General features: G+C 48.3%; 1 protein-coding gene across 20 annotated transcripts in view; it reads right to left on the bottom strand.

Moving 5' to 3' along the window:
- The window catches only part of EXD3 (exonuclease 3'-5' domain containing 3), a 163411-nt gene that overhangs the window by 109478 nt on the left and 27898 nt on the right, over nucleotides 1-26035 (bottom strand). For 4 of the 20 annotated variants that reach the window (XM_085521605.1, XM_015878790.3, XM_085521608.1 and 1 more), the window contains 4 exons: nucleotides 22021-22135; nucleotides 7606-7670; nucleotides 3819-3989; nucleotides 2401-2568 (listed from right to left, as the gene is read on the bottom strand). In XM_085521605.1, coding sequence (XP_085377731.1) covers nucleotides 2401-2568; nucleotides 3819-3989; nucleotides 7606-7670; nucleotides 22021-22057 — 441 coding nt within the window. In that variant the 5' untranslated portion in view covers nucleotides 22058-22135. Of the gene's footprint in view, nucleotides 1-2400; nucleotides 2569-2932; nucleotides 3183-3818; nucleotides 3990-7605; nucleotides 7671-13368; nucleotides 13483-22020; nucleotides 22136-26035 lie in introns of those variants that run through there. The other 16 variants (XM_085521606.1, XM_015878793.3, XM_085521609.1 and 13 more) reach the window with 10 other exon arrangements.

The following is a 26035-nucleotide window of genomic DNA, read 5'->3' as shown; positions in this document are numbered from 1 at the left end:
CATTCATCCCACAGAAAGACAGCCGCCACCCTAAGACATGAAATATCGCAGCACATTAAGTCATGAGACCCCGCTAATCAAAGCTGACAGGGCCCTGAATGTGATTTCTGCTGAGACTTAGCGATATCATGGGGCACTGAAGCATGCACAGCCTGCCAGACTGCCCCTGTTCATGTGACAATGGCTTTTATTCCCGAAAGGGGCCTGCGAGTGACAAGAGTCTCCTTTGTCTTTAGCCTCCCGCATTCGCAGTGCAAGAGAGGTTCATTCAACCAGCCCCAGACACTCTTTGAAAGGCTGAAGTGTAACATAAGATGATCATGAAACACTAGCTTGCCTTCTGCCTACCCCTCATTCTTCTCAAGCACAGCCTGGCCTATTCAGGGCCTCTTACAGACTCGCTCGCACTGCATTACCCCCGGTCTGCTGAATCCCCGCATTGTCCCGGCCCCACCAGCAGCCATCGGCCTTCCCACAAAGCCATCCACTGGCACCGGGGCCACGCGCCCGAGGAGCCGGCGATGAAAGGCTGCGGTGCCGCTGGCCGCCCCGGTCCCTCCTGATGTGCAGCGCCTCATGGCCAGCCCAGTCCCATGGACACACGGTGCCTCATGGCCATCCCAATCCCATGGACACACGGTGCTTCATTGCCATCCCAATCCCATAGACACACAGTGCCTCATAACCATGCTCACCCCATGGACACACGGTGCCTCATGGCCATCTTGGTCTCACAGACACATGGTGCCTCATAACCACGCTGGTCCCATAGACACATGATGCCTCATGGCCATCTTGGTCCCAGGAACACAAGGTGCTTCACAGCAGGCCCAGGAGGGGATGAAGCCGGGGACATCTCAGCTGGAGCCACCAGGGAGGGATGTTACAACCCGTCCATCTAGATCTTCCTCTGTAAGAGGAGCTTCCATCTTCTACAGGTCATGAGGAGCGAGCTTGGAAGCCCTCTTCCCTGCTCTTCCCCACAGGTAGCCCAGACTGCCTTCCTCCAGCAGCTGTGAACCTCATTCATAAAAGAATGGATAAAAACCCCAAACATGCCAGACATGCCAAAACACACTTCTATGTCCCTCTTGTTTCACTTCGGTTATCACTTTATCAGCTTGCTCTCTGCGTCATGGGAGCAATAGTGCCATCCACTGGCAGCTAACCTGTTACTCTCAGAGATAATTCTATTCACCCTTCTGGCAGTGAACCAGGACCAGAAGAAAGTTATGGCTGAGAATCATCACCAGTTGAGGCTTCCTGTTCTTCACACTTGGAATAACCACAGAAAAAATAATTCCACCAAAAAACAACCAGAGCTTTCCAAAAACCTGATCTAGAAAGATCTGCAATTCTACAAGAAAACAGCAACTATCTGTGAAGTCACGAGATTGAAAATCACAGTCAAATATACTCAAATAATACACTTTTGTTAAGATTTTCAAACACTCACGTTCAATGAGTGGTCAAACAAAAGAGTGAGTTCACGTAACTACCTGCAGACTTGTGACCAAATGTGGAACAGCCTTTTGTCTGTATTCACAGAACCAGCAAGGGTGGAATTCCATGACCACATGGGAGTTAGGCCTTACTGAAGAACAGGGCATAAAAATGCTCTTTCACTTTCTTCTATTGCTATGCAAGATCAGGATGCCTTCCATAGTCAAAGCAAACACCTTCCCTTTGAAAAAAACACCTATATCCTACATTTTTTTGCTTAAAAGAAAAGAAAAAGAAAGTATGAACAGGACTGTATTTTGCCCCTGAAAACAATCGCAAAGATATCAAGACATCACTGTGATACCAGAGATCTGCAAAAACTCAAAAATACAGGGTAAAGCACAACAAACTCTGCTTCTTTCTGAACTCCCGCCGGTCACTCAAATGAAAATACAGGCGTAATAACACACACACACTGAAGATATGATTCAACACTCAGAACCTCCTCAAGCCGAGAGCCCTTTGGCTGGGGTAGTCAGGGAGCAGAGGCTGTCCACCCCCTTGCAGATGCATGCAGACTGGAGATAGCATAGCAGATCTATGACCAACTACTGAAATCCCTTCTTCTCCTGCCAAGGACAAGAAAAACAAAAAAGAATGCAATCATCCTCTTAAATTCTCCAAATTAGACCCTATTAACCCATTGCTTTCAGAGGTCAGAAAAGCTCCGGGAGAAAGATTCACGGTCATTCTCTACTCAGCTATTATAAAAACTGAGCTTGAGCACAGTCTACTCATACACGAGAAGCCCATGCTAAGCTGTACCATTCACAGGGTGCAGCTGCTGTGGTGAAATGGAATTCACATTGAAATGCATCCAAAAAAAGAAAAAGACACAGACCTTAACAGAGCACCAGAGAACTGGGAAGGTGCATTTATTTGAAAGACATGACCCACCTCTTTGTAATCGCCCCTGTGATAAAGATGACTGACATGTCCAAGCAAATAGTTCCGGTCTGCTGTATGGAGCTGGTAAATGCTAATCAGAGGGTCAAGAAGATTAGCTGGGCACTGCTCTAGTATTCTGAATGCACGGGCCTGCAGCTTCTTCAGCTTCGTGCCAGACTGTTAAAAAAAAAAAATCAGACACAGATTTAGTAAAGATGGCTGCAGTTCAATGGCACTTGAAAATTCAGCTTGTTTAAACAGGGGAAGAAGCCAATTCCTTGGGAAGGGATTCTCCAATTTCCCCATGGAGTCTGCAAACAGAAATCAGAACAAGATGATATGCAGTTTCGTTCACAGCATCCAATTTACAAACATTAAATGTTTGCAGGATAATTCTGTAAGAGGCGCAGGGCCCTGTGCAAAAGTAAAGCAGGAGACTGGAAAAATGCTCTTTTACTAACGCAGCTATTTAGAAATTCTCCCTTCCAGTTCCCAGCAGAAAATCTTTGAGCACAGCAACACCTCTCAAGGGAGATCTCACCTATCAGGCACAGGAATTCAATCCTCATTCCCAGCCTGGCTCCTGGGTGCAAGAAGGGCAGGAAAAGCAGAAGCACTGCAGCAGGATGCACAGACACAAGCACTAACCCTTGTGGTTTTATATGATCACTCTCTTATGGCACAGGATTTTCAGTGTCGGCAGCACTTCTCTGCATTTTGCAATACTGGAAAGGCAACGCTCTCAGAGCATCTAAACAGAGCTGAATGTCTAAAGAGCCACTGGGAAAAATGGAGAATGAAACGATGTAGATATGAAAATATTTTACAGTTCAAAGGTAAAAGCACAGAAAGCAAGGAAAGCCCTGGGAGGTCAGAGTACACCATGGCATAAGGAATGGTAAACGTTGACCCAATGTTACAAAGTTAATCATTCATCCGAAAAGCCATACTGTTACCATTTTCTGCATTCCTAACGATAAAAGCTCCCCACCAGATGGTAGGAGTTAAGCAATCCTACAGTAACTGGCTCCTATTTGCAGATCTGGAAGAATATGCAGAGTAGATTACTGCGATTGGGTTTATCCTGACAGCAGTGATGGGAGCTCCAGCGGGAATGCCCCCAGCCAGCACAGGCTGTAAGATCCGTGCTTGATCAGAACAGCTTGATCTGGAAAGATGGAAATCGCAACTTGGAAGGGGAAACAGAGCTCTCAAATCACAGCTTCTACTGTTACTCCATTTGCAGACCAGCATCGCCAGATCACAACATGTCAGCAGGAGTTTTACACCTTGTCACACCGTGTCTGCATGTGGCCACAGAGGAGACCCAAGACTATGGAATGAAGTGAAACTGTGGCCATTTGAGGGACATCAAAATCAGCTGCCCTCTCCTTTGCCCAAGGTCTCTCGCTCCCTCCTTTTCTAACCTGTTGAACAGCAGGATGCTCTTTCATCCAAAGCTGCAGCTCACTGCTGATGTAATACCCGAGGGAATGCCCTTTCCCTTTCCAATCCCCGCTGCTCTCCAGCATGTCCAGCAGTCCTGCCAATGGGTCCTCCAGTCCTGCGAAGCCCCGCCTGATTTCTTCCTTGAGCTGCTGAGATACAAAAACACATTGTCACGTACAAAAAGATTAGTGAATCCTCCCTTCCCCCAGCCCAACACAAAGCTTTATTTTTTTTATTTAATCTATTCAGAGAGGTAACTGTTGCTATTCAGCCACCATCCGCGCCTCCAGTGACTTTTCATGTCATTACAGATTCCTTCATGGCTCACTGCACCTCAAACCCAATGGGAAAAGCAGCAATTGTCCACACTAATTATCCCATAAAGACAGAGAAGTTGTTCTGTGGGGCAGACAAAGGGGCTTGGGATTTGGGGGAGGGGGAGAAGAGAAGTGAGCAGGAGAAAGGGGCGTTATTAGGAAAATGGCAATAGGGAAGGTAGATAATTGGGCTCACAAACCTACTCATCTTCTGATAGACCGACAAGTAATAAAGCACATAAGCTCCTCCTCCCGTGCCACAGATTCTGTTTGACCTTATACTGACTTGAGCCACGATGGCGTAACGATGGGAGCATTGAAATGGTTTGGATTTTATGTACAGGAATGAAAAGAGAGATCCAAGTTCGCACCCTGTCCTGCTCTGCCATCCAAGAGACTGAAATCTGTCCTGCTGTGCTCCAAGGTCCTGAGCAAGGTTCCTGCTGCGGGCACTCAATGCAGCACAGCTAAAGGCTGTAGGAAGGGGCCTGGAACATGGGAAAATGCTGCACCATAAATCCTAAGGATCCCAGGGTGATGTGCTTAGAAATGTGAAGGAATTGGATGCTCACTTTGTGAATGTTAATAGGCTACTTACTACCCATCTGCTAGAAGTGATAAATTAGCAGCACCGAGCAATATCTTTATAATGTTGACATTAGAAGTAGTTTCCAAGGAGCTCGGAGGGTTGGCAGGGTGAAGAAGTGGCATCTCTCAGTACATCTCTCAGTACATCCCTCAGCACCACACTGCACCTTTCGCCGCGTGGTACATCTACTGGCGTGGAGCGAGGCAGACGCAGAGACAGAAAACAAGGAGTCACTCCGAGCAGCTGCTCTCTTTCTTTGCTGGCTAAAAAGCAGCATCCAAAAGGTGCTCATTGCCGCCTGCAGTCAGCAATTGTAGTTTGCTGTATAAGATGGCCCCAGTCATGGCTTCCAATGGAAACAACATCAAGTTCAAAGAATGGTATGGAAAACAACAGAAAATCTACAGAAATCCTGCCAATGAATTTGTTCTTTTTTATTCATCAACAGTGTTTACTGGAAGACAGTCATTTTCCATAGTGTCTTTCGTGTTGGGAAAAGCCACAAAACCTACCGTTTATGACAGAAACTGTTTCCTTCTCACTGGATTATCAGATGCAGCAAGAAAAAGCCGATGACTAACAGAGATGTGACTTCAGATAACAGTTTTCTCCCTGTGAGTATTTTTCCCTGTGGTAAGAATTTGCAGTGTTAAACACAGGGCTCCAGCTTCACTGTGAGACTCAGCAGAAGGAGCAGGCAAACCTTACCCGACCACAAATATCCAACACAACAGCCAAAGGAAAACAAAGCGACCGGCCAACTCGATTGCGCTGTTTATAGATGGCCTCTCTTTTTTTCTCTCCCCAAAGCCCCACTTCAGCACATTTAGATGGAACTAAAGCTTTCACCACACCACTCAGCTCCTCCTCCAGCTGCATCCTGAGCCTGGCCTTTGGCAGGGCAGTCGCCAGCAGACACCACGTCCTGCGAGAGCTGGAGCCTGCTTTCACACGCAGAGCATCTCCAAACACCTACACAACTGGCAGCTGTGCTGACAGCACGGCCAGGATGAGTCTCACACTGCGACTGGCTCCACTTTTAGAAGGGGGCAAAGCCTGCCCCAGATTTCTTGGCAATCCAAAGACTTCAACCATGGTGTGTGTTGTCTGAGGTGAAAAGATCAAAAAAAAAACCAAGAAAAAGCACGAGACACCTAAATCAGAGAGGAAAGAGTGCAGTGCTGCCTGGCTCTGCTCTGTGCCAGAGGATTCCTCTCAAACATGTAATTGCCATTTCCATTTCAATTGATTCCCATGGCAGGGAATGCTCCTTGGGGGATTTCTACAGCCCGACAGATCATGGGAATTGGAAAACTTTGCCGGTGCTCCAACAGCACAGTCCTCCATTCAGTTCTAGTCCCTTATTTCTCAGCTCAGGGCACTCTGCTGATGGATCTTTGTTACTGCAGAACTGACTTTATGTAGGAAACTATCGTGTTCTTTCACCACGTCCCAGCACTGACGTCACGCCAGGGACAGGTACACTCCTCTTGTTGATCTTCACTGATTGGAGCCTGATGGGCATCACCTAATAGGCAGGACTGATTCACACATCAGTTAGTAGCCAGTATTGACTTACACCCACACAGAGCATAAGGCAAAGTAGCTCCCTGCCATTTAAATGTCAATGCAGCACGCTGTGTTCCACTTTAGCCAAGCTCCCTCATTTATTTTAACTGGAATGTTGGATACTGGTGTGCTTAGGACATGAGCAGCACCAAGTGCTGAGCTGCGCTGCCCAAGGACACATCGATGGAGCCTTCGTCTTTTTCAGAGTATTTTTCTCCACAATCCACATGTATCCCAGGGTACACAGCATAGAGACTGATGATTATTCTTTCCTACTGCTGTTCTGTGGGATTTGCTGCCCTCAAAACCTAACAAACAATATTTTTTTTCCCTGCAACTCTAACAGAACTGGACAGAAAGCTCAAAGCTTCACAGTCGCTGAGCTCAAGTCTACAGTGGTGATGGGCCATTTGGAAAGGCACCTCATGCCGGGTCTCCAGTGCTTCAGTTACCCAGGCTGGAAACCACAGGCTGTCAGGAAGGGACCAGACAAGGACAGTGACCTGACACTCTGGTTCCTGGATGCTGTGTGTACCCTGGCGTGCTGAGCCACGGCTGCCACTTCACACAGCCCACACTGCACAGCTCTGCGGTGAGCTGCTGCCTTCGGAGTCCTTTGGAAAAGAGCATCTCAGCTATGGACCTGTCTGAGCAGCACAGGGTTCGACATGGGAAACTAACCACGGAGCGCATACATGCACTGTTTTTGTTAGCTTTGAGGCTCCCAAATTTAGATGGAGTATATTTTACTCCCTCTGAGAAATCTCCACGTAGAGCCCATAGGGTGCTGTATAAAAATACAGCACTAATTTTAGAGAAGCTGTGTAAATTGCATTCACCACTCTAAAAGGCAAAACCGAATCAAACAAAACAAAAGGGTAAAAATATCTCCAACACAAAGGATTTGATATCGTTCCACTTGGCAAAAAGCGCTTTTCTATTGACTTCAACCCTCATTTTTTCAGCTTCTCGGAGCATTCCTGCACTCCTCCCGAGGCGCTCAACGTAACGGACAAAAAAGTGTTTAAAAGAAAACAAAAGCAACTTGGAGGTTTTCTTCTCTGCTTGCAACTCAGCCCTGTAAACTTCAGCTCTTTCACAGCAGCCCCTTTGCTGCCTCCATCACACAGAGCTACCTTTTCTTTTCACTTTTAGGCGCGGGCTCGTTCCCTGTGTGCTGGGACTGAAAGCAGCCCTGAAGACTCGCAGGCTGACCCGCTCTGTGCCTGGACATGCTCTGCATGCAGCCACCGTCGGCAGCAAGGAGGGGAGGCCGCTACCCAGCCTTACCTTCTTCATCTCTTTCTTTGTCCAGAGAAGCTGGAGGGTTTTCAGCAATAGCAGCGGGTCTTGGCCTGGATTGGGGGGAAGAAAGGGAGAGAGGGAGAGAGAGAGAAGGGGGGGAAAAACAAAACAAAACAGATTTATTGGCTCTGTGAGGCAGCCTGGACACACTGGTGCATTGTTTCACTGAAGCAAAATCAGCTACTCCGTGCCACTGTGTTTGAAACCACCAACCTTCCAACTGCCAGTCAGGATTAACGCGCTAAAACCCCTCGCTCTGAGACCCTAACTAAATAACAGGCATCATCCATGCATGGCTTTAACTCAACACCCATGCGGGCTCGCAGGCTGAAAGGCCGTATCGGTGCATTTACAACTAAATCACACTGCTCTGCACCCAGCTCAACCACTGCGGTGCTCCCCAGCTCCCTCTGTTTAATATTAATTCAGAACTCTCCTAGAAGAGTCAGGCAGCCTGGAAGGGAGTTATCAGCATGCACAGATTTTAAGGGCACGGCTCTGAAGTGCTCATCTCAGCCACCCCATGAGAGCCTGGATGCTGTGGGATGTGGGTGAGAGGTGTGAGAGGAGGGAGAGCTGGACCGGCCCCATGGATGCTGCTGAGCCTATGGAGAAAGGCTGATCCACCATCCCAACAAAGGATATTTACAGTGATTCTTTTAGTTTTCACTGAGTTATTTGCAAACTTGCATCCAGCTGTTATGTAGTACCTAACACTGCTAATCACACCGATATCGTTCACCACACCACTGTGTCTGAACCAAATGTTTAGGAGTGTTTAGTTGTAAAAGCAGTAACGTTGTTAATATCTGCCTCCATTGAATTTATAGACATTCACTTACAAAACGTTGAGTCAAAGTGCTCTGAATGGAAATCTGCTGGGAGCAACCCTTAAAGATCTGCGTTAGTTCTCCCCATCGCTCCTCATCCACTCACTGCGCCTCTCCTGCTTCCACAGACTCCAAAGAAAAAATGCTCAGTTGAAAAGGAAACGTCTTGTTCAATCACCTCCTGCCTTCCACAGCCCCATTTCAGCCGTCTCAGGGCGCTCAGCTCGGTGTCCTGGCTCACTTCATATTTCAGGTTGCAAGAACCTCCAGTCCAGCTGTGTGGAGCTCACCCAGCTCAGCTCCCAGCACTGCACTTACAAAGCCTGTCAAGCCGTGGGCTGATGGCTGCCTGGGCTCTGAGTGAGGGCTTTCCCATTATCCACCATCCTTGGGGGCACAGCAGCCAAACGTAAAACACCATTTACAGTTCATAAGATAACATTTCTCTCATCTCTACTCGAGCTCTCCAAACAGTTCCAAGCTACTGTGTCTGCTCTGGGAAAAGAGAAGTCTCTTTTTACAACAGAACGGGAAAAGATCCAGATCCCCATTGCCCACAGCATTAGCAGCTAACAGTCAAACTCAGCCCATGTGTGTGTGCTGCTCCTCCTGCCCAGCTCCCAAAGAAACGCAGTACGTAACCAAATACACTGCAAAGCTGGACTGCAATGAATGCAGTGAATGAGCGAAATGATACAGAGATGAGAGCAGTTAGGGAAGCGGAGTTTCACTTCAGATGCAGCCAATAATTCAACTGGTTAAAAAGCTTTCTGAGCCTCAATCAACAAAAGAAGCCCAGATCTCATGTGATTTTTTCCTCCCTTACCTCCCCGGCACTGCAATCAGATCTCCCCCTTATTTCGATACATGGATGCATGAAAACCATCCCCCTGGTCAGTTTTAAACAACACAGTATGGTGCCAGCATGCCGCTGTGTGAGCACAGGTAAGGAGGAAATAGCATTCCCCTCGTCCCCTCCCTCTCTGAGCACTGCAGTGCAGGCACCCAGTGGGGTGACTTCCATGCAATGCAGCAGGACACAGCGGGATGTGTCCAGGTCCCACCCGGCTCCAGGGCCGGTGAGGCTGGGATGTGCCCCACAGCCGATCCCATTCAGATCCTAAATCAAGCTCCAAGACAAAGCCCATGGTCTGATCCTTTCTGCTCAGAGAAAGGGGGCTGCGGACCAACCACCTCATGCCCAGCAAAGCTTCCCCCATCAAGCTGACAGCAGCACGCTGCAGGCAGCAGGGGACACATCTGCACCCAAGTACAGGTCACAGGTGACTCAAGCACAGGTCACAGGTGACCCAGGCTCCTTCATTGCAGTTTCTCCAAATACGATCCTATTTTAAAGCCTAGGAACATATTTCAGTATTTTTCTTTTTAAAAAGAAACTTCCCGTGCCCTGAATGTGGTACCAAAACTGCAGGAGCTGGTAAATCAAATCTTCTCCAGTTCTCAATAGCTGCGGTTACATTTCAAAACCAGACAAACCACAAGGCCGATATTTTTGAGTTAGAAAAGTGTCTTTGAGGAAAGCCGTGAACTATTTGCTGCTCACTCTCTTTCTCCTTTGTGCAGAGCTCACTCAGACCCGCTGCGATCACAACAGGAGCGGAGCCTGCGGGCTGCTGAGGTAAAGCAGGGCAAAATCCTGCCGCATTATTCACCGATGCTGCTGAAATGCCCTGGCAGGAGAAACCCCCTTTGTGACAGAGGCTGCTTGTGTGTCTCCAATAGGGAAAGTGAGACATCAAACCCCAGAGGAGGAATTTACCAATGAAAAATCTCTCAACACTTTTTCTTTGTGTCAAAAGCCATTGAACGCCCCACGGCCTGAGATGGGGGAGAATGACAGTCAACTCATTAAGAGACACAGAATGCAATAAGGGGAGAAAAGAGAAACAAAAAGGGAAAGGAAAGAGAAAATGAAAAAGGCAAAGGAAAAGGGGATGATGTGACTGAAATGCAGCAGCACGTCAAGCATCAACTACAGCTGGACAGAAAAGGTCAGATGGTGAGAGGGGAAAGGGGAAGGAGAAAGAGAAGGGGAAAAGGAAACAGGGGAAGGAGAAATGGGAAACAGAAAAGGAGAAGGGGAGAGAAGGGGAAGGGGATCACCAGGGATCACCCCCACTGAGGATGCCCTGCTCTGCCCTGCCTGGAACAGCAGCCTCCAGCACCAAGGCAGCAGAGAAACCCCCAGCACTGAGCACAGCATCTCCCACTCAGATCTGCAAGTCCCTCTGAGTCAGGAGTGCTGACAGTGCCTGGTACCAGGGGAGCTTCCAGCCCTTCCCCTCCCCTGCATTGATTCAAAATGTGACTCTGCATTATCTCGGGCGCAGGGAGGTGTTGCAGAAGATCACCCACTGTTCCAGACTGCAGGTGCACCAAAGGGTTCAAAGGCTTCCCCGGGGCAGAGGCTCTAGCTTAGCAAGAAGCATCTGTTTCCAGGAACGAGAGCAGATCCCTTCCAAGAACACTGTGACTAAGGGATAACCGCGCGGTGATTCACCCCAACCCCACTGGCTGCCATCTCTGGATTCCCACTCAGAATGAAAGCAGCTCACAGCTCTTCGCTCGCAGGGAAAGGCCGGCACCATGTGGGCAGAGCAGCACTGCCAGCATCACGATCAATTTAAATGTTAATTACATCCCACCGCTGAATCCTCCAGTGCAAAATTTACAGGAGGATCAGATGTCACAAAACTATTCCATTTCAGAAGCAATAAATTGCGCTGCTTTAGCACAGCTCACTCAGCACACCCAGCCACCATTCCTTAAATGCTTCTCCCGCAAAAGACAAATATGCTTTTAAAATGTCTGACTGTGTTGGTTTAGCTGAACTCAAACAATAAGGCAAGGAGGTCCTTCCCAACAAGGTACGCTTGGCTCGCTCCAGCCTCAGTCTGTTTCCAGCCCCATCAGTGGCTTTCTGACCAGCAGGGCTTTGAATGCACCGCACAGAAGGCTTCAGATCTCGGAAGGGAAGCAACCACACGCAGCTCCCACAGCCCTAAAAGCTGCGCACCCCACACAGCTCCCCTGTAATTTTAGCATTGAAGATTCAGCCCCCTGGGAGGTCTCTGAGACTCGCTCAGCACAGGAGAATTTTCCCCCGTATCTCTGCCAATGCTCATCACAAACCAGCCGAGCATTCCAAGCAATGTCAGCTCTCCCATTTGGTTCTCCTAGAAGAACGCTGGGATTCCTCAGGTGCCATTAGTGAGTGCCCTCTTGTTGGGGTCACTGGGTAAGCCCCACCTCGGTCTTTGCTGCTGGCTGCAGCAAAAAGTGGAAAAGTCAATGTGGCCAGTGGAGGAGCTGCAAAGGCAGAACACCCCCAGAGAGAGGAGCTTGCATGTTGGAGAGAAGCAAAAGGGAAATGAAGAATAGCGGGTTGAGTAAAAGTTATTAAATGCAAGACAAGTTTTTTTCTAGAAGAAGAATCCGTTCTTTCTCAATGGCAGTAAAAGTCATTCTTTCACTGAAGGCAAAAAAAGATTGCTTCCATTCTGAGAAATGTGAGTTATGAAAACATCATAGGAAACCTCACGATTCTGCTAATACATGCTCTATTTCTCAGTGAGTCAGAAGTTCACATTCTTCTAATGCAACCTCCCAACTGAAAACAATCCCCACACTTCAAGCAGAAGAATAATAAAGCACACATGTGCTTCTTATAAAGCAATTCTTACAAATAACCATGGCTTTTGTTTGCATAATGGCTAAAATTCATCATACCCCCCCCCAAAAAATGCAGATCAAACAAAATGCACTCTCATTAAAATGAAAGGCTTGCTTGCCCAAGCTGAACAGCCAGCTATGTTTTCCTCTATCTACTGGTAACACCTGAGAGACCCAACCTGAGCCTGAGGAACACATCAGTCTTTGCACCAGCATTTCAGAAGCAGACTGAAACAGAACAGCACTTTGTTGATGCCTGTTACCAGCTGAAACCATTCAGATCACCAAAAGAAGTAACTGGTTTTAAGGAAGCTTTGCTCTAAAAGCATCCTAAGGAGACTGAAATTGTTTTTAAAAATAGAAGTAGACAGTTGGGCACACTGAGAGCTGATGTTAGCAGAGTACTTAGGCTGTGTGGTTAACACACAGGTAGAAACACCTGCTACACTTTGGTGCCCCAACACAAAGGCTCAGCTCTTAACTGAAGAAGTCAGTGTATTTTAATCTATCCCAACCAAATGGCATCAACACATTTCAGCTAGAGCTTTAAACCTAAACATCTGCAGGTTTAGAAATGTAAGAACACATCACACTTTGCCAGTTATTGCTTTTATTGGCTCTGAATCTCACAGCTTTCCACTTTCGGTGCAGTGGTTCCTCTTCCCCGCTCCATCCAACACACACTACAACACAAACCTCCCCTATTAGTTGAAAAATGAAACAGGGAAGAACGTGCAGCAGATCCCAGTGTCTTCTCCCCAAGGGCATTTCTACCCTTAACAAATCTGCTGTGAAACAAATGTCTCTCCAGTTGAGCAGCACCTTCCAGGAGCTTCACCTCACCCCGTGCTGCTCTCAGACCTCACGGCTGCCCCCGATCCAGAGCCAGAGCCACCCGGCGGTGCCAGGCACTCTCCCCATCCATCTGGAAGGTTCCCTTGGTGTGGGATCTGCTCCCTACACACAATGATCTGTCCCTGGTGAGGCTGCCATATGCAATTCAGTAACCCAGAGCTAGCCTCGAGTTTGCAGTGTTTCTAACAATAGGTATGAGGCAGAACAAAAGCCATCGTGGCTACTTCAGATAAAGGCAGGGATGGGCATTCATCTGCAGAATTTCCAAGTGTTCCCTCTTCAGTAAAAATAAAGTCATTGAGAGGTCCCAATATACACACAGCTTGCAAAGCTGCAGCTCTTGGGAGGTTAAATAGAACAGAAAGGATACCTGACAGCTCCCACCAGCATGTTTGAAGAGATCTGCTGGTTTCCATGTGAACGGGGAGGGCAGCGTGCCTGCCTGCTTACAATTCTGACTGACGCACATCTCAAACAATCGTTCTCTTCCTGTTCGTATGACATAAGAAAAACAGGATGCTGAGAGGTGTTTATCTGAATGCACGAGATAAGCGCGCTCAGCAACAGCTCTGAAAGTATAAGATTTAACTAACTCGATGCTAAAGATTTTCTATGGGAAAAAGGAACCCAAACGCTGAACTGCTGAATGTGATTCAATTATGCATGGAAAGATCCTTTCCCTGCTAACCCGCAGGAAACAGTGAAGGAGCTGTTATATGAGCCCTGCATACCAATGGAAAGTCTTTATAGCGTGAGGTACTGAGTTACACTGCTGAATCAAAACGGAGAAAAACAGCTCAGTCTGCAGCGTCCTGCAGCTCCCAAGGTCTGCATCCCCTGCAGGCACTGCTGCTGCTGGGACATCCCTCTGGGTTTCAGGAGGCGTTTGGCACATGTAAACCACTCACAATGGTTTATATGGAGTCAAACAGGAATTAAAGAGAAGCATAGCTTGATCCAGCCTGACTTCCTGAGGGTTCATTCCTCTTAAGGAACTGCCATGGACTAGAGTTCAAGTCTGCTCAGTCTTCAGCCCCACAGTAACAATTATACTGCCAAATTTTGGGGCTTGGGGTGTCCAAGAATCAGCTGAAGTTCAACAATCTTTCACATATTCATTTATTCATAGCTTTGCCTATTTAAGATGCACATTTAATGTGAAATATCATATTCATTAAGGCCTCCTGCATATTCCATGCAAGAACCAAACTGTGCGCATGAGTTTGTGAGCTGCAGTCACCTCAAGTATTTTCCAGCTGGTTCAACTCTTCCACCACTGTTTTTTTTAAAGACCTTTGAAATAAAGGTGTTTGAAACCTCCCTATCAGACCTGCAGGCAGCCAAGAGTTTATGTCTCTACTAATATCCTTTACAGTGCTTGCTGTGATCACTTGAACACACTCTTGCAAGGCCCACATCAGGCAGGCTGGAACTAGATGTTCTCCAAGGTCCTCTCCAACTGAAGCTACTCTCTGCTGCTACCAAGACACACCACACAGCAGCAGTGCTCAGTGACAGTGACAGAGCATCGCAATGACTGGCCAGAAATGTGTATTGCTTGGGAGACAGGAGACCTCAATGTTTGTGTTTTTCCTCTTCTACCTTCAGCAGGTGTCGGCCTCCTTAACCAGCCGCCCTGCAGCCCATACGTTACCATCGACAAGGCTGGTAGATGCTGTGTTTCCTGCACACACTCCTGGCTGCCCAACTCCCCTTGGAAGGCTCAGACCAGGGTTAGGGGCCATGGGGCTCCACGTCCCCCAGCCGCCATGCCTGGAGCTGTTACGTCTCTGTGGCCCCTCCGGCCCGCTGGGATTCCAGCTGCAGCAGCCCCGTCTCCTCACAGCTACCAAAGAAACAAAACCGAAAAGCACACGGCAGTCAGGAATTCACTCCATGACAAATCAGTTCTCTGAGAGCAGGGGAAGTCCTGCAGGAAAAAACAGATGAGTTTTACTACCTGTGAGAAGACGCGGTGCAGAACACTTCAGTGTGAGAAAGCGGATTCCTACTGACTTTTATGTAAATGTTGTTTGCCCATTTGGTTCACATATTTAAGTCAGTATCAAAGGAACAGAATGGGAACCCAATCATTGTCTCCGGCTTGGCTGGCGTACAGATCAGCTCCCAGCCTTTAATTCTAGGAAGTGAGCGACCGCGGAGGCTGCTGACAACCAAAGGCCCCCTCCTGCAACCCCATGTGCTGTTTGTCTTGGAAGCAGCCAGGTTAGTGCTGCCCCATTCAGCCTGTGAGGGAATGTGGGGCAGACAGAAAGACGGACAAAGACACACAGAGAGACACGGGAAAGGACGGAGGGACAAAGACGGGCGGCGGGATGAAAGCGTGGAGCGAAGGCAGGACCCAGCCAAGCCAAACAGCGTCTTCCTTGAGTGATTACATCTGCCGGAGAGTCCCCGGCCTGCACTCTCCTTGCTGAGAAATCCTTTAATCGGGTCTGGGACACTTTAAGGATCCCAGGAAAAGCTCTGCTGCAATCATGAAAGCTCTGAGCTGGGTGAACTTTTGCCGTGCTGAATGCTGACAGCGTGCTACATCTTGTTGCAGTAAAAGCTGCAATTTGCTCTGCAGAAGATTGTTCTGAGGTAGAACCGCAGAGATGGAAAGTGAGAACAGATCTTCCTTTTTTTTGCCAAGAAAAAAGCAAACAACCTTTGAAAAATTCTCCCCCCAAGGTTCAGCGTTAAAAGGCAATGGAAATCAGTGGTGTGCAGCTGGATCTGCAACCGTGTGTTCCACCCTGCCACCAGTGTGACACCACAGTGTGAAAGTGTGTCCTGGAGCAGCACCCATCAGCCACACAAAGGTGTGCTTTGCATTCACACACATCCTAAAGTATTTTGAACGTGTGTTTGCTTGCACCTCACTCAGCACACCTCGCACGAGCCGGTCCCACGAGGCTGCTGGCAGAAAGACAGCAGATAGCGGGACACTCTCCATTGACCTGCAGGGCAGGTAGATACCACGCTGAGGTTTGTGTTCTCTGCCATGCAAAAGGTGTGGTGGGAAGTTCAGACAACCCAGACACGGTCACAGCTGGAACCTCTGAACGCACAGCAGCACGTGGCCAGGCTGACACACTGCAGCACCGGCATCTGCCGCAGGAGCTGCAGGAGGGTGCCAGTGCACAGAGCTCAGGATCATCCAGGTTTATTTTCTAAACAGTCCGTGTTAGCAACTTGAAAGCACTTGTAAATAGCACCTGCGTCCTTAAAGCACGCAGCCTTCCCAGGCAGAAACATGTCCAGCCCCAAGCTCTGCTCCTCTCCTCCAGAAGCACAGCCAGGATCGTGCCTTCAGAAACTCCAGCTTGGTATCCACTGGACAACGTTTTAGCAGTGAGGATGAAGGGAGGTTCAACAGGTAGAAGCTCTAGAAGCTGTAAAGGAATGGGCAGCATTCATCATACCATGCTGCTAGACAGAAACCCATGAGGCAGGGAGCCTGACCTGATCCCGTGAGCCCACGGACCCACAGCTCTCTGGCCCCTAACCTCTACCAGAGGGCAAGGGGAGCACACAGTCCGATAGGCAAAGCCATATGAGAACATTAGCTGTAATCATCCCAATCCTCAGAACGGGGAAGAGTTTCCTGAAAACAAGCAGTCTGTCAGGGACAAGGTTGGGTTTTGTTTAATGCTCAGTTACCCACCAAGGCAAAAACAAGAGGCAACGTTCAGTTCCAGTAACTGTCGACCAAAGTGGAAAGGAGTATTTAACAATAAAGTGCAAGAGTCCACCATGAGTAATAGCGAGCCATGTGCTTTTATGAAACAATAACACACCAACATAAAATAAATCAGTGCTTTTTCATTTAACAATGTAAATTACCCTCCCACCTGCTGTGAATCTTGCAAGGAGAAAAGCAGGCTGCATATTTACCAAGCCGTCTATCCCCGTCTCAGTCTGCGCTGGCCTAATGCCCTGGGGTTAGACTGTAGGACTCTGTCATCTCTTGCACTCATATGACCTAAGAAAGGGAATGTGGCCTTTTTCCCACAAGCCCAGAGTGAGAACATCATAAAAGCTGAACTTTAGCCCCCTTTTTGGGCAGGCAGCACAATAGCAAGGAGGATGCTGTTACTCCCTGGAGGCTCTGCTGCTGAAAAACATCACCAAGCTCAAGTAAAAGGTCAGTAGTTAGGATTGCATCGCTTGTTTTCTTCAGTTTTCCTCCTCCGTCAAAGGCAGTTAAACATTCTTTGCACACCCCCCTCCCTCCTTCTGAGAAATGCAGGAAGGAAGTGCTTGCAAAATAGTTTAATTTAAAAGAATGCACAATCACACACACAGCAAACATGGCTTTGGTCTCAGAGCAGAACACTTCCATTGCCCCACAGTTCCCACTAAAACACAAACGAGTCCTGGCAGCACTGTGGCCATCCGTCCCTCCCTCCCCACACGAAGGGAGGCTGCGTTTTACTCCCATCCCCTTTTGTTTAGGGCAGACACCTTGTGTGTGCAGATGTGCAGCTGAGCGCCTGCTCCTGCTCCTGCAGGTTCTTTGGGACTTCTGCCCAGTGACTGAGGGCTGTGGAGATGGACAAAGCAGATGCAGAACGGCCTGGCAGCTCACGGTGCTGCAGTGGCAGCAGGTGGCAGGAGCGGGGACACAGCACACGGCCCTATAACTAATCACCTCTGATTCACCAGCACTCACAAGTGCCTCTTTGATTTCACAGCACATTTTTCTGCCAGGGTTTGTTACTCGCACCTGGCTGTGTGGGCTGCTGGCTTTAACTGCACCCTTTGCCTCTCCTGAATGCATCTGAAAGGGGCAGAGTGAGAAGATGCGGCTCTTACACTTCATCCCCTTCTGCAAATGGGAATGCAGACACCAGCAGGCGACCCGGGGAAAACTTCTTTGTTACCAATCACTCTATGCCCCACGACTCCGTGTCCAACCTAAACACAATTCTCAGTCACAACGGTACCTCTGGGCAAACAGCATTCGCCACCACAAGCCAATTCCTTTGACTTCTCAGAGTTCTGCAGTCAGGGTTGGCCTCCCTTGAGCACCCTAATGGCTTTATGACCCTCCCCCTGCTCTCCTTTTTGAGCAGCACCAGCATCCATGGCCACGGGCTCTGGAAACGAGCACCCCATCCCTCCCAGCCCCTCCGGTCACCACTTTGACTCTGTGGTTTGAGCCCGATCGTGTTACTGCCGCTCCGCGTGCCTTGCATTGCTGAGCTGGCATGCGGGGATTGATTTCAAGTTGGCCCTCCTGTACTTAGAGGGACGCTGTCAGCCCCGTCTCCTTTTCTTTTAACCCAGGACACGGCTGGGTGAGAAAGGTGGGAGACTGGTGAGTGCGGGAACCAGCAGCGCTGCCGCTGGAGGGGTCTCCTCCCTGCACAGCCAGAGGTGGGCTCACAGTAAATCACTTTCTACAAGGAAATGAAGGAATTCTGCATGCTGTCAATGCAAACGCTTTCCCAGGTCTAGTCAAAAAGCTTCCTAAAGGGGAAGAATAATACTGTTATCAAACGGTCTGTGGATGTGGCAGCCTCATTGCCCTGTCTGGGGACTTCATGCCTAAGGCAGGACCAGAAGTTTGGGTGCATGGTTTTGCTTTTAGCCTTTAAATGGTGGTACAGCTTCAAACTGCAGCACCTTCTCCCAGCCTCAACTGGGGGCAGATCTGACTTCTCATATGTCCAGCCCTTTGCCCTGATGGGGAATGGTTCTGTTTGCTTATTTCTACTATTGTTTCTACAAACACACAGCTATTACTGATCCCTACCATCCGCCCCAGGCCCAGCCCATTTTACCTCCTTTTTCAGTTGGTGTTATCCATGCCCATTTTAAATAGACTTAAAAATAAATGTTAGCATTTCAGAGATGCCTTCAGATCTCAAACAAGGACTGCACAGTGCTGCGGTCTGTAAAGACCTTACACAAGAAATAATTCCCATCCCACAGAGCATCTGAAGGCATGTGAGGAGCTCACTCCCCACCCACCCGCTACAAGCCCAGACGAAGGACAACAAAAGACAGAGTCAGAAGAAAGAGAACGGCTCAGCCCCAGCAAACACATCTGGCTGCATGGAAAGGTGCTCCTGCAGGTAGCCAGCACGGAGCTGGGCTGGTTTCTGACTCAAAAGGCTGTTAAGAATTACCCAGAGTTTTTACATAATACAACAAACTGCACTGCAAGGTGTTACCATCCAGCTGTCACGTAGGCCAGAACACAGAGAGGAAATCTCAGGGTGAGTTGTGGATTTACTATTAAGGTGGACTCTGAGCTGGATGTTACCCCTGCTCTCTAATTACACAGTGACACAAACGGGGAAACCTTGGAGGTGTACGAACACTTTGCTGTTGGATACCAACGCTGGGATGGGAGTTCTGGAGCACTTTGCACCAAAGAGCAACTGGATGGGTTGGAAAACATCAGTAGGAAGATGCAGGGTACGTGGTAATACAGCCAGAGCTCTGACCATGTGCCTGCCCACCTTTAGAAAGAATAACCCAGGTGTTCAGCCTTACACGTACATCATTCAGATGTATAGGGAAAACTGAACCTCAAATGTTGGAACTTTGCTTCCCAATCACGAATCACCAAGATTCAGTTCAGAACCCTTTGCTGGAGACAGGCAAGGAGCTGTGTTCAGATGAGGTGATTCATTTAAAGGTGAGGCTTCCGCCTTATTTATTTCCTCCTGCAAAGCATCTCAGACTAACTTTGCCTCATCACTGCCCTACCCTCTAGACTGACAGAAACCTCTGCCCCCATAATGCCAGACAACACTCACTTCCTTCCCCTGCGGCCAGACACATCACCCGGGGTGTTGTGGGACAGGGAGCATCCCTGCTCACCTCCTTGGCTTCAGGCTTCAGTCTGCCAACCCAGCAGCTTCTTTATCAAACATCAGCCCTTTTTTTCTTTTCCTTTGTTAATCTTATTCTAAAGGAGAATTTTGATTATTGTGATGCTTCACCAGGAAAGGAAGGGAAGAAAATCCCCAGCAGCCTGATGACAGACAAAGCTCCACAGATCAACCCGGGCTGCACATGAATTGCAGCGCTTTGCACTCAGGTTGCCTCCAAAATGTTTATGTGAGATGTGTGTTTTTCGCCCTGTACTGCTGTGATTGTTTGGCTGGGCTGGGTGATGGATGGCGGAGAAGGTTGTGTCTGGAAATGTGCTCTGAAGTCGACAGGAAGCTGGGGAGGCCCTTGCCAGCACTTCCTTCCTGCATACAAGGGGAGGACAGAATGGGAAAAGCCTTGGCTGTCTCCTACCCTGAGAAAAGTGCTACCCTTCCAGCTGGATTACAGTAAAAATATTTTAATCTTTCACAAGATTATAATATCCTTCCTCTCTAACTATAGCTACATTGCTAGCAAGGCTTAGATAATGAAATGAATTGACAATGGAAAAAGTAGGTGGCTACAGAAGCCTGGTGCTGGGAGCTGAGCACACAGACCCAAATGTGAAGATCCCCATCTTCAGCCAAGATACAAATCGTCAGTGGATCAGACCTGTGGAACCCAGAACTTGGACTGCAATCTGACAGGTACTGAGCACTACAGAAGGCGTAAAACACACTCAAGTATCAGGCTGGCGGTGTGTGCTCACTGACAGCTTCATCCTAGTGCCTGTTTCTATCAGAATAATGTTGCAATAAACAATCTATGAATATTCTGACCGGATGACCCACACCTCTTCCATGAGCGCCCAGGAAGGTCTGTGTTATGGAGTCACCCACAGAAGGCCTTTTTCCAAAGACCCTGCCTTGAGTCCTTCTGCGGATGAGTCATGGATGTGCGTGGCATCCTGATGTGCAATCCACATCTGTTCACAGCACTAAAAGCACAGGCAGAGTTCAAAAGAAGAGAGATTCTCTTCTGACCCCCATGGCCAAGTGCAGAAAGGAACCATGAAAGATCCCCTTGTCTTCCAAGCTACCAAAAGAATTGTTCAAAATATTTTCACCCTTGAATTCTCAGATTCAGTTCTACAGACAAGATCTTTAGTGTTCAGCATCCCAAACTCAACAGTGTGCTCTGCCTACACACATATGGATAGTGACAGCAAAACAGAATGGCAGAAGGGTGGCAACCAAGAGGACGGCTCTCCTTGCTGTACCTGCAAGGGGATATTCTAACAATCCCTCCAGGTAGATACAGTCTGGGTGGGTTTGCTTGGGCAAGTCTAAAAAAAGGAGGAGGAAGAAACCCTCTTGGCTAAGAAAGAAAGAAAGAAAGAAAGAAAAAGGCCCCCACACTTGTGAGCAGACAGCTCCCATAACAGCCTCTACTCTGAAAAAGGAATCAGACAAAAAGACCTCACCCATTAACAAAGAATGGGGAACAATGGAAACTGTCAAAAAATAGCCCTCACGTCAGAAACATGAATGCCCCTCCACACATCCAAAAAAGCACACAGCTGAGCCTGGAAGGCTGGCAGGAACAGCTTCTGCCTTACCCAGGCGGCTCTCCTTTGCAGAAACTGCCAGAAGAACCAGATGACACTGAATTCCAGTGACCAAAGATGGGGATGGAAGATGAGAGGGAATTTTTGGCAGGACTGAACCAGAGTAATAATGAATTCCTGCCCGTGCAGTCTCTGCACCAAGGGCCCCAACACCAAACCTTTGTGGGACATGACAACAGCATGAGTGTGCATCTTCCCCGGGTCTTACTTTATAAAGCAATTCATGAGAAACCCAAATTATAGATAAAATCTGATCTAGATAAAATCTGAGTGAGCTGTATAAAATGGTACATACTTCTGAACTCATGGGAAGTTACTGAAGCAATTGTTATAAACATTGTCAACCTGGAATACGAGTCCAAGAACACTGATATCCACCTGAGCACAAAACCTCAATGACCTGATCACCTTCGTGGCATGCAGTGTGGCACTATATTGAAAGCTTTTGCTCTACTTGTGACTCAGCATTCTCCTCCAATAGCAGCAAGCAAAATAAATGGGAAATAAATGATGCTGAATGACAAAAGGACAGGTAAATGTCGAGAGAAGCACCGAACTCACCAGCAGGACGATCACTTGAGTTGCCCTCTTGACTCATCCTCCCACAGCTGTCACCGAATTAGGATGCTGAGATGAATGGCCTACAGCTCGGAGTTGGTGGCCCAAGTTCTTGCTTCTGAAAAGAAGAAGGCAGTGTTATGATCAAAGTGTAGGGACTCAGTGCCATGTGGTGGAGGAAATATCACGTGTATGGTGCATAGCCTCTGTATGTAATCAAGGTAGTGGACAAACTATGTGAGTACATGGCTTCTCATAGAAATCATAGCATCCTGCCTGGAGCTGAATGAAGCGAGAAGGAAATTGGTAAAGTCAACTAAAAAACAGTGAACACCGGCATGTGAAACCTCATGGAAGTAATTACATAGAGTTAAAACTACATCTGGTTCCTGGAATAGTGCAAGATTGGATTTCAGTTTTCAGTTGCACCAACAGGAGCCTTTATCACTGTTTACTTGATTGAGACAAGCGAAAAGCAGACCTCAATGACCTCCAAAGGGGACTGTGAACATGAATGCATGTTTTTGCCACAGTCAAACAGCTCCTCCTCTTTGTTTGCTTGCCCTTCCACTCATCACATCTTGACTGTGGTTGAGTTGGGAACAGAACCCATGTCTCCCAAATCCCAATCCAGTGCCTTAACCACAACATCCTTCCTGCTGAATCACACTGCAGAATTGTTTATCAGGAAGGAAATTCCCCCTTGAGAGTCCTCACTCTGAGTGTGCTGGTGGAACACAAGTGCTTAGAAAAATACACATGTACCAGGAATAACAACAAGTGATTTAAGTCACTGTACAACAGGCTAAAGGTACATCAGCACTTTGGTTTTTGTTGTTAGCAGCAGTGTGAGGAAGGCACCATCCAGCAGGACATTGCACAGAGCAAGCAGTGAGTCCAGATGTCCTCAGAGTAACAGCCCCCTGCTCTTCAAAAGGTGACACGTAACTTCACAAACATCCATCCCACTTTGAGCGTTACGTACATGTCACTCTGAGGGGGGAAATCCAAAGGTTACCAGCCGCTGTGAAGGTCTCTTTCTGTAGCATTACACACTAAGCTGCTAAGTGCAAGCAGCTGTACAGTGTGATCTTAGGGTCAGAATTAACTTGTAACAGCAAAGGGCCTTCCCTTTCTGTAAGGTTTTCAGCCAAAAGTAAATGTACGGTGGAAGGAGATAGCAGAAGTGGAGCACATATATTTTAACCTAAGCACAGCTTTCCCCATCAGCCTCTTAGAAAACAGAAGGGTTGTGTTTTGTCTGCAGTCTGTCACAGTGCACAGCGCCCTGATACAGCAAGTTCAAGCTCCAGGATTCTGAAGAATTTGAAGCCTCACCAAAGCAAGCAGGAGGATTCAGTTCCGCCTGGCTATGGAAAACAATGCGAAAGTGTGAAGTGAGAGTAACTGAAAGTGTTAGAAACAAAGAGGACAGCGACCAGGAAGTGATGTTTATTTGTATTCTCCATGCTGGGATTGCTAAGTCTACTTCACATTCTTGCAACCTGGCTTTTATTGCTTTATTGTTATGCAATGTACAAGCGCACACAGCCAAAGGCACCAGCATCTAGAATCTAGAATCAGGAGTATGGGTAAGGGCAGCCCCAGAAGCCCTGCTGAAAGCCTTAGCCTAAGTCCATCGGGGTCTTTAACTGGCTTTTACAGACACTGGATCCTGTACTAAATCCAGCCCAGCAGTCCTGCAGCCAGACTTGGGTTTCCAGCTTCTATTGGTCACAAATTCAATCTGGTGAGGCCCTGGTGCTGCTGCCCAGAGCTGTGGGTGCCCATCCCTGGAGGTGCCCCAGGCTGTGGATGGGCCCTGGGCAGCCTGAGCTGGGGGGCAGCCAGCCCAGGGCAGGGATGGGGCTGGGGGCTGTGAGGGCCCTTCAACCTAAGCCGATCTGTGATTCTGAGATTACAGCCAGGAGATAGCGGGGGTGGGCAGAGATAACCCAACAGCACTTCCTGCAGTGATATGAAGCATCCTTTGCAAAGGAAAGGGAAAAATAATAATAATAAAAAATCACAGCTGAAATTTGAGTTCCTGAAAGCACAGAAGACCTTTAAATGTGATGCTTCAGTGCCTTCTGCCTCCAGACTCTCCCACTTGAGGTACACGGTGACTCCCAAGGCATGTGTGAGTCACAGGAAGGAGCCCAGGCACTCATCACCCACACAGGGTCCTGCTGCCGCCTGCCCCACGCAGATCCGTGCCCAGGCATTTCCCTATCAGAGCATGTGGTGAGAATAACGCCTGTCCTTTATTCCCGTAGATCTGAACACTCAGGACTATTGATGACAAAGTAAATACGTGATTCTTAACAATTCCTGCAGCCTCCAAAATCACCTGCGGGGCAGTTTGTTACGTGTCCTCCTAGAATTGAACTGCACCGAGAGGAAGAAATCTGCTGCCAGCTGCCCTGCAGAGCACGCTGCCTTGGAGTGTTGGACGGGCTCTGGAAATGTCACGCTGTAAACAAGCAGCACAACCCGACGAACCGCTGCATGGCAGGGCAGGGCTGCGGTGCTCAACCTGCAGCCCGAGGCAGCTCATTCCGCAGCGCGGTACCACGATGGATGCCGGCACTGCCCGGCGAGGTGCCGCACTGCGGCTCTGTGTGCTGGACTCGGGCACCCTCTGCTGGCAAAGCACCGCCGAGCTGCTCAGCGCAGCAGCGAGCACACGAGCTCCACGCTGGAACGGCCACATCCTCAGCTCCTCTAGAAGAGCATCTTGAGACGTAAAATTCCTTATCTCCTATTTGTTCATTCAGATATTCCTGCAAGACAATGCTGATCACAGGTTACCTCCTTATCTTGGTTTGCTGATTGCTGAGCTCGCAGCATAACAAAAGCCACCCTACTGTTGTATGTGTTACCTAAAACCATTTGTATTTCTCATCCTCTCCACCCACCAATGCCATCCACCAAAAGGCAGATATCAGGAACATGGCCTAAACTCCAGCACTAGTTTGGAAGACAACAAGGGAAAAACCCAAAGCACGTGGGTTGAACTCTGGCATCAGTGGGATTGGCAGCACCCAGACTGACAGTGGAATGAAGCTTCGCTACGCTGCCAGCTTGATGCACCCTGACCACATCAAGATTCCAGCTGAACAACGAGCACAAAGAACAGAGAATATTCTGTGTAAGGACAGCAGTGAAATAGAAACCCAGCCTGCTGAGAGGTGTTCACTCGAGAGGCTGATTTTCAGCCTCAGTCTTATCTGCATTTTTCTGCTGCTTGATTTTTCTGTATTCACATGAAGAAAAGGCCCAAAGAACAAGCTCTGCTTCCAGTCTGCTCATGCTGGTGAAGCAGAGCGCAGCTTTCCAGGCTAACCAGACATTTATGATGGTATTTTCTAACTGCTCTTCCAAGGACTTGGCGGTGGTACCAGCCCTACCCAGCACAGCACTGCGCTTCTTAACAAACACCTTTAAAACCTACACAAACTGGGGAAAAATGCAATGCAGAATTTCTAACCAGAATGAAGCTGAAATGAAAAGTTTTCAGGAGATAGAAGAACATGAAGGTGGCACAATTTCATCATTCCAAGCTGCTGAACGCAACCGACAATGACTGCATCAGACACAGTGTGGAGAAGAAGCTTTGCAAAGCCACGGGACTCAGTAATGTCAATGGCTGCAGTAGGAACATGTAACTCCTCCTTACTAGAAGGCACAGTGTAAAATACTGTAAATATTTACAATTCAGTAACTCAGTGCTCCCTCCCACCCTTCCCCCCTCTGTAATCTTCCTGTACTGTCTTATTTCCAATCAGAACCACCTCATGCTAACAGCACAACCAGAATAGCTCTGCAGACTCAATACGTGACTTCACCGCTTCCCAAAACAGAGCTGGAGCAGTTTCATTTTGACTTCTTCAGGCTCTTTGTCTGCTTCCCAGCAGTTTGATTTCAAGTTTCGGCACCACGATTAAGCAATGAAGCCAGCACTATCAACATCTGTCCAGCACTCTGTGACAGCACGTGAATGTTTTCTCCTGGACTG

This window comes from Coturnix japonica, chromosome 21 (assembly GCF_054131305.1).
Source record: "Coturnix japonica strain WE chromosome 21, WE-NBRP24, whole genome shotgun sequence".
NCBI lineage: Eukaryota > Metazoa > Chordata > Aves > Galliformes > Phasianidae > Coturnix > Coturnix japonica.
Note: the sequence above shows the minus strand (reverse complement) of the source record. Positions and strands in the feature narration are given on the sequence as shown.